We start from the raw sequence: 12,525 nt of genomic DNA, 5'->3' as shown, positions 1-12,525 counted from the left end.
AATTTATTATGTTTTGCAATTTTTAAGTTAATAACATAAAAATAGCTAGCATATATTAAGCATTTAATTTGTGTCTGATATTCTTCTAAGTGTTATATATATATTACTTCATTTAATTCTCATACAAACCTCTCAAATGCATGTTATATTTATCCTCACTTTTCATTCAGGAGAGAGAGTAAATTATTTTCCCAATATCTTAAAGCTCAAGTCAGAATTTGTCAAGGTATCTGACTAAAAATGTTAACCCATTCATAGAGCTCAGTGTTTTCTGCTTCTTAGTCATGGGGGTCAAGAAATTCTGGTATTGGCTTTCTTTAAACACAGTACTGCTCTCCCTAGCTTGCTTATACCAGATATCAGACATAGCTCATTATACAAAACGATGAGAAAGAAGAATATATATGAATTCCATTTTGCTCAAGGTTTTTTGTTATAACCGGTGAAAGAAATGGAAGTAGCACAACTGAATGGTTAAATCACTTACTATTCTAGTGACCTAATGTCAAAATTATAAATTTCTTTATTACATTATTTTATTGTCCTTAACTCACTTTTCCGCATGAGTAGGTTTCAATATGAAAATTGTTGCAATACAATAGCAACTGCATTCTAAGTTTAACTGGTAAATAAACATTGAACCAATGAGCATCTAACCAGGTATCATGAAATACGTGCTCTTATTGCCAACAAAGTTGGTTTATTTTTATTACCTTAACACAGGGTTAATAAATATAAGGGAACTTGATATGTAATATTGATCATAAAACAGTTAATACCTGCTAAATTTATTTTAAGGTACTTTATCAAAACTAAGAGTACAGATAGCAATATGAACTTATTGACCCTCACCTTTGCCAGATACTGCTTGAACTTATGTCATATCACAACAGGGCTTGAACATGTCTGCAGGCAGCTGGCACCCCATACTCTAGATTTTTTGAAAAGCAAGTACTGGACAACATGGTTGTGGGGAAGGGGAGGCTACAGCACTAAGCATTAGCCCAATATCTTTCATACATTAAAAAATAAGTCAGCTTATTTTGGATCCCTTAAACCTTCTGTCTCTCCAATCATTTCACTATAAATAAATGTGTGCATATGCCTGCATGTGTGAATCCATGTATATGTTTATTATTCTAACAACTTCATTTATAACATTATTTTATTCTGTCCATATTTTAGTTGATATATCACTTTTTTTAAGTGCCCATGTAACAACTTATCATGCCATTTCTCTGCTGCTGCTAATACATTAAATAACTCGTCCATAAGCCACTACCAACAAAAAGCCTACTATGATCACCTTAAAGGAAAGGTCTCTGTCATTCATATTTATGTCTTGCCCCAAGCTGTAGCCTGGTAATTGCTCAATAAGTACAATTTAAATTGAAGTGGAACTAAATCTCAATTCAATAACTACCTTAATGGAACCTCCAACATCTCTGATTTATTCATTAATTTTCACTTTCATTCCAAAAATAAATACTTGTTAAGTTCTTAATATGCTACTGGCCACTCCACTAAGGTCCAAGAACACAAAAGTAAGGCCCAACATCAACTCTCAAGGTGACTGACTTGATGAGGAAGGTCAGCATAAATAAATATTTACATTATTCAGCAATCTCACTTGAGTATATATATATATAGATACAAAGGAAATGAAACCAGGATCCCAGAGAGACATCTGTACTCTTATGTTCATTGCAGCATTATACAAAATGGTTAAGATAAGGAAAAACCTAAGTGTCCATCAAAGGATGAATGGATAAAAAAAAACCTGTCTACATATATATATGTGTGTGTGTATAAATGTATATATGAGTATATATATATATGCATACACACACACATATATATATACATATAAATACACAAAATAGGATATTATTCATCCATGAGATAAAAGAAAATCCTGCCATTTGTGACAACATGGATGGATGTTAAGGGAATTATGCTAAATGAAATAAGTTGGACAGAAAAAAACAAATACTGTGTGATACGGCTTATTTGTGGAATCTAAAAAAGCTGAGCTCGCCTGATCAGCTGGAATCATGATCTGCACTTCTGTCTCTTTCTGTAGTATACCAGACATAGGGCTTCATTGCAGTCCTTACAATTTGGAATTATCTCTTTTTTTTCTTTCTTGATGTATCTTACTTTTTTACAGATTTATTGAGACATAATTGACATATAACATTGTATAGGTTTAAAATGTACTACATGAAAATTTATGTATTGTATTATGATGACCACTGTAGTGTTATCATACACTACAGTGGCCTGGAACTCAGAGGACCCAGATTTGAAACCCTGAGGTTGCCAGCTTGAGCGTGGGGTCATTGGTTTGAGCATGGGATCATAAACATAATCCCATGGTTGGAGACTTGAGCAAGGTGTCACTGGCTCAGCAGGAGTCCCCTAGTCAAGGCACATATGAGAATGCAATCAATGAACACCAAAGGTGCCGCAACAAAGAATTTATGCTTCTCATCTCTTTCCCTTCCTATCTGTGTGTCCCAGCCTATCTTTCTCTCTGTCTCTCACTAAAAAATATATATATATATATTCTAATAAATTAAGAAAAAACTGAGCTTATAGAAACAGAGAGTAAGAATGGTTGTTACCAAGTGATAGGAAACAAGGGAAAGGGCATGGGTAGATGTTGGTCAAAAGGTACAGTTTGCAGTTGGAAGAAGAATTAATTTCTGGGAATCTAATGCACAGCATTGTGAATACAGCTGGTAACACTGTACTATATATTTGAAAGTTGTAAGAGAGTGAATCTTAAATGTCCTTACCACAAAAATAACAAAATGATAATTACATGACATGATGGAGATGTTAGCTAACACTACAGTGGTCATCATAATACAATACATAAATTTTCATGTAGTACATTTTAAACCTATACAATGTTATATGTCAATTATGTCTCAATAAATCTGTAAAAAAGTAAGATACATCAAGAAAGAAAAAAAAGAGATAATTCCAAATTGTAGGGACTGCAATGAAGCTCTATGTCCGGTATACTACAGAAAAGAGACAGAAGTGCAGAGGTTAAGCATAGAAGGATTCTATAGCAAGTGGTCACTCGGTATTACATGGCTGTGCTACCAGTGGTTAAAAGCCAGTGGGTTAGGAAAGCTCAGTAGGAAATACTTCATATACTTTTTGATTTTGAAATTTCAAAATACAATTACCCTTGTAGGATAATTAGGTTTCATGAAATGTTCACTTGTAGAAACGAATGATGAGAAGTGCACAGATGACAGACAGAAGACATGTATATCCCAGTCAGCAGCTGGACATTCACCATTACCCTTGGAACTGAAGGATTTAATTTAACTGTTGGAGTGACTTTGAAAGCCTGTGAATAAAATTACTCTCCTCTTTAGCTGAGACCTCCCAAAACCTCTGGTGGTGTAGCTCCCACCATTAAAACAATGAACCTGATTAGTGAGGCCATCAGCATGTCTTGCAGGACTGTGGCTAAGTGCTAAAACCCTACTCAGACACCCTGAAGATAACTCAAATGAGGCTTTAAAATAGGTGTAATTAAATATAAATGGAAGAGTAATCTGAAATGCTCATTTTTAAGTACTTCAAATTTACACACACACATATATATATACTGCCTTAAAAATATGTATGTATTTTTTTCCACAATATTCAAGGCTTCAAAATTACCAAAGACTATCCCAATACTCAACAGGTACTTGATACTTTTTTTAACCTAACTATACCAAGTATATAATTGAATAGCATCATAATTGAATAATCAGTATTTAGGACCAATAAACAATATAAAAGAAAAAAATTTTGATTTCACTAAAATAGCCTCTTTGTTTTCTAACCTTCTAAAAAATGTGTTTTATTACACAAGGTAAAATGAATTTACTGCATAAGTATATAACTACCTTAACATTGATTAACTTTAAGTCAGTTTAGCAAATATATATTATTCACCCAAAAATGTGCTAAATTGAGCTAAAAGTTTTTTCTACAATTTTTTAAAAATTCATGAATATGATAGTTTTCATCAATAAAAAATTAACCCTTCCATCAAGTAAAGTTTAAAAAAACAAATATTTATGACATTCTTTGAAAATTGAACATAGATTAAAAAATATGAAATATTCATTCATATATAGTTCATACCACCACTTTTTGCTTATAGATCTAAAGTCTACATATTCAGTAGACATTGAAATATATTTGTCTTACTGAATACATGAAACAGGCATTATTTTTAAATCTTTAGGAAGAAGGCTTTGGGAGTAAGAAATATTCTAAGTCCTGCTCAGCCTCATACCAGTTCTATAACCTAGGTATGTTACTTAACCTCTCCAAATCAGTTTCTCACTGAAGTATCAGGTAACCAACACAAAGCTTAAGGAGTGTTAGGAAAAATAATAAAAGTTGTTCATAAAAGACATCTCAAATTTAGGTAGATAGTAAATGTTCTTTTTATTACACAAACTGTATTTTGGAAAGAGTCAAATATTTCTTAAGCTTACAAGGAAAATATTCAAAACCACTGCTTATTATATTGTCTGTGGCAAAGGACTTATATTCTACTTTACTATCTAAGATGACAATAAAGAAGTAAATGTTACGGAAGAAATGTCATTAAATGTATCAATTTATTAAGTGTATAAAACAAAACAAAGACAGCATACAGACCACCTATATAGTATAAACCATAACATTAAAAATGTTTATCATTTATATATGTATAGACAAAAAGACTACAAGGAAATGGTTCAAAATTTTATTAGTAATTACTTGTGATTTTTTATTTTTTTACATTTTATTTTTATTAATTTTAATGGGGTGACATTGATAAATCAGAGTACATATGTTCAGAGAAAACATCTCCAGATTATTTTGACATTTGATTATGTTGCATAACCCTCACCCAAAGTCAAATTATCTTCCGTCACCTTCAATCTGGTTTTCTTTGTGCTCCCCCCATAACCATCACACTCTTGTTCATGTCTCTGAGTCTCATTTTTATGTCCCATCTATGTATAAAATCATATAGTTCTTAGTTTTTTCTGATTTACTTCTTTCACTCCGTATAATGTTATCAAGGTCCATCCATGTTATTGAAAATGATCCGAAGTCATCATTTCTTATGGCTGAGTGATATTCCGTAGTATATATGTACCAAAGTTTTTAAATCCACTCGTCCACTGACCAAAATTTATAAAGAATTTGTAAAACTCAACACTCAACACCAGGAAGACAAATAATCCAATCAAAAAATGGGAAAAGGAAATGAATAGACACTTCTCCAAAGAGGACATACAGAAGGCCAATAGGCATATGAAAAAAGGCTCAACATCACTAATCATTAGAGAAATGCAAATTAAAACCACAATGAGATATCACCTCACACCAGTGAGAATGGCGCTCATCAACAAAACAACACAGAATAAGTGATGGCTAGGATGTAGAGAAAAGGGAACCCTCCTGCACTGCTGGTGGGAATGCAGACAGGTGCAGCCACTGTGGTAAACAGTATGGAGATTCCTCAAAAAATTAAAATTCGAACTGCCTTTTGACCCAGCTATCCCACTGTTAGGAATATATCCTAAGAACACCATAGCACTGGTCCAAAAGGAGAAATGCACCCCCATGTTTATAGCAGCATTGTTCACAATAGCGAAGATCTGAAAGTAGCCCAAGTGTCCATCAGTGGTGGTAATTTTTAATTTTTTACTTTTCTTTTATAAAAAAATTTGTAAAGCTGCCTGTGCTATTTTCATATTCAAAAAGGGCTAATTTGGAATGACTAGTAAACAATCTTCTTCACACTTTTTAAGTAATGCCAGCAAATACTTGTGACAGTAGAATAGATAATAATGGATGATAATTTTATACTGATCATCTCTTTTTTCCAAAAGAGATTATTTTAACAAAAATACACATGCATACACACACACAAATTGTGAGTGCTAGAATTCTAAGCTATAAAAAAGAGAACTTTGTCAAAGAAGGCTTTTAATACCATCAAGTCTTTCAGCTTCATTATCTGCACAATGGTTGACCAGCAGCAAAAACTGTAGAAAGAGTGACAGGGAAAGCTAAAGGCTAACACTATTAAAAAGATCAAGTTTAGAGACAGTACCAGGGTGGACATAAATGGTTAATACCTTTCAATAGGAGCCAATGTCATAACACAGTCTACAAACATTTTATACTCCAAGGTTTCTGTCTTTTTTTGTCAGCTTTATTATTGCAACTATTTACATAAAATCAGAATCTTGGTGTTTTAAAAAGTTGTCTGTTCTTTTTTCTTATTCTCTACTGATTCAAAGGTCATTCAGCCAATGTGATTGTAAAAGAAATTTTCACATTTTAATTATAAAAATAACTAATAAGTTCTCAGGAGGAAAAGAACCAACTTAAAGAATTGATTAACAAAGGTGTTTTCATAAAACAGTATTTGGTGATAAAAAGTAGTATTATCAGACTGGTAAATAGTATATAAAGTTTAAAAGTAGTCATCTAAATAGAATGACTTTTTAAAGACGTTTCTTAGAAAGCTTTTAATGCAACAGGCCTGCTAACATAGAACTGAATAACTGTTTGAACATTTTCAACTCAACTAGATTTCTTCAACCCAACCCGATGAATTAAATCAGAATTTGAAAGAGAGGATATAAAAATCTAGTACAACAAATTAGATTTACTAGCCCCATTAAGTAAGAGCATTAATTCCTAGATCTGGCACTCTCATACATCACAGCAAAAAAATAAAAAATAAAAAATATATATATACTAAATTTAAAGACTATCAAGAGAAATCCTAGAAAAAGCTACACTTTTGCACCACATATTACTCAGCCAACATATAAAGCACAAATATCGAAGCCCTATAAGAGAAGATGAATAAATGAGAAAATGATAAATAAATATAAGAAATAAAGGAAACATGTAATGCTAATTTTAAATATGGATGGTCTATGTATCATAATCAAGTAGATGACTATCCACTGCCTATGTAATACAATGGCAACACATTTTTTGTTTCCCAGATATTGCTAAAAGAGCCACAAGCACACTTAACAGACACCCCCTCAAAAAAGAAAGACCAATAAATCAGTGTTTTATTGGACCATTCATCTTAAGTATTAGAAGAATAATATAAAGTGTAATAATACTACTTACATACTTCTACTACATGTTGCAGAGTCTAAAAGACTTGATAATATACTGAGCTAAGACTGAGAGTAGACAAAAGCGTCTATGGAGATAAATGAAGTTGGTATTAAATGTTTAATAGCTTTTATATAACCTTTAACTTGAAATCCAATGACTTGGATATAAGCACTTAAGGATATATGAATCTAGCTCAGAGTTTGTCAGAAGATACTGCCAAAGTTTCAAGTCCTAATAGTGTTAAAATGCTTCTTGGCCCTGAATCAGAAAAGAATTCTATTGGAGTTGATACAAAAATACTAACTGGAGTTTGACTGGCAAAGCTAGGTGACTTGAACTTGGCCTGAAAAATTCAAGTTCAAGGAAAGAAGTTGATTATTAAATTGGTTATTTCAAACTTCTAGAAGTTTATTATGCTATCATTTAACTGCAAAATAACTTTCAAATTAACTTTACAATTAAGTCAACTATACTTACTCTGTATAAAACAAAACAAAATTAAAATTAAATATCAATAAGAATAAAGTTTATACTCTATTGCTCATAAGTGTTAACAGGAAACATGTATAAATAAGCTTTTATTATAGTATAGGTCAAGGACTCTTCTTAGCATTTTATATGTATTCTTAAGTCCTATTAAATTAGTACTACAATATATTAGGCGAGAAAATTAAGAGAGAGAACAAGTGAATAATTTAACCAATATCACACATTAGGCAAATAGCAAGTGTTGGGATTACTGACCATTTACCAGTCTCTTCCTGTCTGTACAGGGAAGTAGGTGAAGAGCTGAAATTGATATGCCAGTGTATAAATTACAATTCTATAGTTTTTAGAGAACCTTCAAACTAAGTTCACATACAGCCGGAGTTTAAAAAGATATTAAAATGACTAAGGCATGTTATACAGTAAGTATTTGTTGAAAGTACTGTGTCAAAAGGGAAAATAAAAGATAATAAGACCCTCTTCTGTATATACAACATAGTGGACAAACAAGTTCATCCAATAATTTTGTTTTTAATGAACAACACTGATATTCATTTTAAATAGAGACTATCAAAGAAGACAATTACATGCTGTATACTTGTATCGTTACCTAAATTGAATAAGATGAAAATACAAATATTTTATGTTGTATTTTCATTTACCAATATTAAAAGGAATCTGATCTAAAATAATTTGTCAAAGTATGTTGCAAGCTATAAAAAACAAAATAAATATATGTATAATAGTTGTTAATATCAATTTTACATAATAAATTTTAAAAAATGACAACTACATCAGGTTGATGACTGACTGCAAAACCACTTCAAAGGAAAAATATTTAATCTGAAATTGTGTATTTCTCCACACAGGACAATCAATGAGGAAAGTAGTGGGTTGCCTCCTTTAGATTTCTGAGACTTTAATGAATGAATCTCAAAGCTCATTAGTTATGAGTACTCTGCAAATAGCTATTTATAAAATGAATATTTTATGTTGTTAACATTTCTTCTAGATCCAATATTGAAATATTCTGAATTCCAAATTTCACCCAAATGATCTTATTAGTCAAATTGTCTGAATTTCTTACTTTAGTATACTATTTTAAGGGCATTTTCCCCCATAATTTAGTGATAGCTGTTAGTGTCTCTTCACCACCAAACTAAAAAACATTTTAAAATCCACAACTTTTTAGGGCAAAAAGAAAGACCAAAACTGTGAAAGATTCCAAAATGCAAGAAACTTAACTGCAGAACCTAATTTATCTCTTCCCTAACCAAAATCTCTAACTACAAAGAAAATCAAAAGTTCATTTCATCTCATCTTGTGAAATGCTTGAAAATACATCTGTGTTGAAATGACATGCATGTTTAAGATCTAAAATGTTAATAAAGGTCACTTTGATAAGGGATAAAATGTAAAGAATAATGCTAAATATAGTTTACTTCATATAGATTCAAGAAATCTTATTTTATGTATAAACAATAAAATATAACCTTCCTTTGGGTGATTTTTCAATCTATCTTTTTACTATGGGACAAGTAATAATATGATATAATTTGATAGAATTAAGACAATTAGATAGATAGATTTTATCTATCACATCAGTGGACACTTTTTGTTTGTTTCTCTGTTGAAATGACTTGTTCAGAAAATCAAGCACTGTTAGAAAAGACAGTGTAACTCTAAGACTAAGTCTCCTGTATTTTGTCACCCTTCCTCTAATGTTACTAGATATACATTGAGCACCTTTCAATTAAGCTTGCACCTGTGCAAGGCGACATCCTTTCCACCTCTCCAGTCAAAATGAGGTACAAAAAAAAAAACCCAAAAACTTTCTGGTTTCCAAACAGTGAGTATATTACCAAAATAAATAAATATAATTAAAGCTGGTCTGTTTCTATTATAAGCAGTCAATGCTATTCTTCGTAACAGTAGAAACAAATTTCAAAGCTTCTTGTGTTGCCAAAGAAAAAAACATTTGCCAAATGATGTTCCTGCTGCCATCCCAGCTGGCTTTTCATTCTCGCAAATAGCTCTCTAGTTGGGGGCCCTCCTCACTTTCTAAACGTCACCGGGAATTGTGCCTGCCCCGCCTCCCCATTCCCCAAGCCCCAGTGATATTCAGTGGAGTTTTTGAACTTGATCCACCGGGCCCCCTCCGGAAGCGCACCGCACAAAGCATCATGCCAAACGCTTTCTATATCCTCGCCCTTACTCCCTCGTTTCAGAGCATCCCAGGATTTTATCCCCTCTCCCCTCGCTCCCCTAGAAAGTGGATTCAATCCTCTTTTCGCACTTGAGATGTCCAGAAGGAAAACACAATCTCTCTCTCTCTCTCTCTCTCTCTCTCTCTCTCTCTCTCTCTCATATGCACACACATTCACAGGGAGAAAGGGATAGAGAAAGATACGTGCACACGCAGAAACCATGTCTCTTCCTTATTTCCAACCCTAACAGCGGCACTAAGACATCCAAACTCTTTAGTTCCCTCCACCCTCCACTGTCCAACACACAGAGCAATTACAAATGACAAGTGGCGCGGGGAAAATCTGAGGTTTCTCTGGGTCGATGGAGACCTCTTTCCCACCAGCCACTCTCATGCTCCAGCCCCCTGAGGGACCCTAGAGGCGCAGCCATCACTTCTTCGTTTGCCTCCTTTCTGAAACCGCCGTAACTGGACGCTTTTGCGCCAGACAGCAATAACAGGAGGTGGTCCCGGTGGTGAGAGGCGATGCCTCCAGGCCAGCCCTCCATGAGGCTCATATAAGTTGATCCCCTCAGGGGTACCGTGGAAGCGGAGAGAACAACCCGCGCTCCCAGACAATACTCCCGGGTGCCCTCCCTGCGCTCGGCTGAAGGGGGCCCAGAGCGTCCGTGTGCAGGGCGGGGGAGAGGGCAAGATCCATAAAGTTAAGAAAAGACTGCGTGAGAACTGCGCGCTCCTAAGGGACAAGAAGGGCGATCGCAACAGGACAAATCGTAAACCGCGCCCGCTAGGAGACGCGGCATGCAGACAGAGCGCCTCGCGCTTAGGAATGACCCGCTCCTTCCGGAGCGCCCGCCCGTCCGGGTTCGGGGAGAGGGAGAGAAGACGGAGACTGCGAACTTACGGAAGAAGATGTACTCCGTGTAGCTGCTCCAGATCTTGTCGTCGCGGTACTGGTTGACAAAGGCGGCGGTGCCCGAGGAGTTACACGCCACCATGTGGAAACCGGCCTCGGACAGGCGGTCGAACGCCTGCTCCAAGTAGGTGAACTTGAGGTAGAAGCGGGACGTGTACTTCTCGGGCGGGCGGTCCGGGTCGCGGCTCTCATTGAGCGTGTCCCCGAAGACCTCCTTGGCCAGGGCGATGCGGCCGCACACCATGATGCGCGCCACACGCCGGAACTTGGCGTCCGCCTGGTTGTCGCGCACGGTGGTGTAGGAGCCGCGGTAGCCGAGCGTGAGGAAGCCCGAGCGCTTGTCCGGTGCGCCGCCGCCGCTGTGCGCTCCGGGGCCCGAGGGCGCGGCAGCCGCCGCCCCCCGCAGAAGGAGCGCGTCGCTGCTGCCCTGCGAGACGTTGTCCTCCAGATCGCTCTGGCAGCCCTCGTCGTTGAGAGAGTTCTGCTTGGTGACCTTGGGCGACAGCAGCTTGACCAGGTCGGCGAGCTGGAAGTACTCGGCCTCGCGCAGGAGGCGTTCCTTCTCTGGGAAGTGCTCCGGCAGCGCGAGCTGCTTGTCCCGCAGGTAATCCAGCACGTACCTGAAAAGGAAGCCGTCCCGGTCGATGAAGAAGCGCGCCCGGCTGTCCCTGGGCAGCTCGCCCCGGCGTCGCGCGCCGCCTCGGGGGCTGGAGGGCGAGAACATGCTGGCCAGCGTGCTGTCCGGTACGCTGAGCAGCGTCGAGTGCTTGGTCACATAGACCTGACCTCCCACGTTCAGCTCCACCACCTCGGGGAAGGGCGAGGGCGCGCAGGGCCCCGGGGCGGCGGCGGCCGACGCTCCGGGCGAGCTGGACGAGGAGACCATCTCGCTAATGGGCAGGATGGTGCTGCCTACGCTGCCCGTGTCCTTCAAAGCCATGGTCCGCCCCGCCGCCGGCAAAGTGACCCGGGAGAGCCGCACTTTCTCGTTCCCGAAGCCCGTGCCCCGCAGCCCGGCGACCCCCGGCCTTAGCGTGCGCCTGGTGCGCCCTGGGGCTGGGCGACCCAATCCTCCGGCCGGGGCGGCCCGGTTCAGGGCTCGGGGCAGCGGCGGCGGCCGCAGCGCTCAGGCTCCATCGGGCGAGCGAAGCGCGGGATGGGAGCTCAGCGGGAGCCGCGGCGGCGGCGCTGGGAGGAGCGGCTGCTCCTCCGGGGCGAAGGCGGGCAAGTGTGAGAGAGACTTCCAGGAGGCGCTTCCGCGGCCGCTCTGCTCTCCGCGGGGAGGCGGGAGGAGGGATCGGAGCAAAGCGAACTAGCCGCCACAGCAGCTTGCGAGCGCGCCGCGAGTCCCGAGCGCGGACGGGGGCGCTAACTACTCCTCGCAGCCTGGGTGGCGGCACTGACGTCAGGCCTGGGACTGGGACCCGAGCCACAGCTGTCATTTAAAGAGATAAGAGCCAGCCGTAGGCTGCGGGGCTGCAACGCTAGGGGGCGGAGCCGGGGCCGGGGCCGGGGCCAGGAGGAGCTGCTACCTGGCTCGGAGCCGGGAGAAACGGGCAGGGAACCTCCGAAAACAGAAGGGACAGCATCTCTTCTTCATTTCATTCTCTCCTTCCGTCAGTCCGTCCTTCCCTCCTTCTTTCTCTCCCTTCCTTCTTTACCTGCCTACTCGTCCCCGTTCATCTAGTAAAACTAGTTTTTTGTTTTGCTTTGATTTTTTTTTTTTTTTTTTGCTCTTTTATTAAAG

General features: G+C 38.6%; 1 protein-coding gene across 1 annotated transcript in view; it reads right to left on the bottom strand.

Annotated features, from left to right (window-relative positions):
• KCTD8 (potassium channel tetramerization domain containing 8) overlaps positions 1 to 12,176 on the bottom strand; it is a 291,616-nt gene extending 279,440 nt beyond the window's left edge. Inside the window, exon 1 of the mRNA XM_066279758.1 lies at positions 10,767 to 12,176. Coding sequence (XP_066135855.1) covers positions 10,767 to 11,718 — 952 coding nt within the window. The 5' untranslated portion in view covers positions 11,719 to 12,176. The remainder of the gene's footprint in view (positions 1 to 10,766) is intronic.
• Between the last annotated feature and the right edge of the window lie 349 nt (positions 12,177 to 12,525).

Source organism: Saccopteryx bilineata, chromosome 5 (genome assembly GCF_036850765.1).
Source record: "Saccopteryx bilineata isolate mSacBil1 chromosome 5, mSacBil1_pri_phased_curated, whole genome shotgun sequence".
Classification (NCBI taxonomy): Eukaryota; Metazoa; Chordata; class Mammalia; order Chiroptera; family Emballonuridae; genus Saccopteryx; species Saccopteryx bilineata.
Note: the sequence above shows the minus strand (reverse complement) of the source record. Positions and strands in the feature narration are given on the sequence as shown.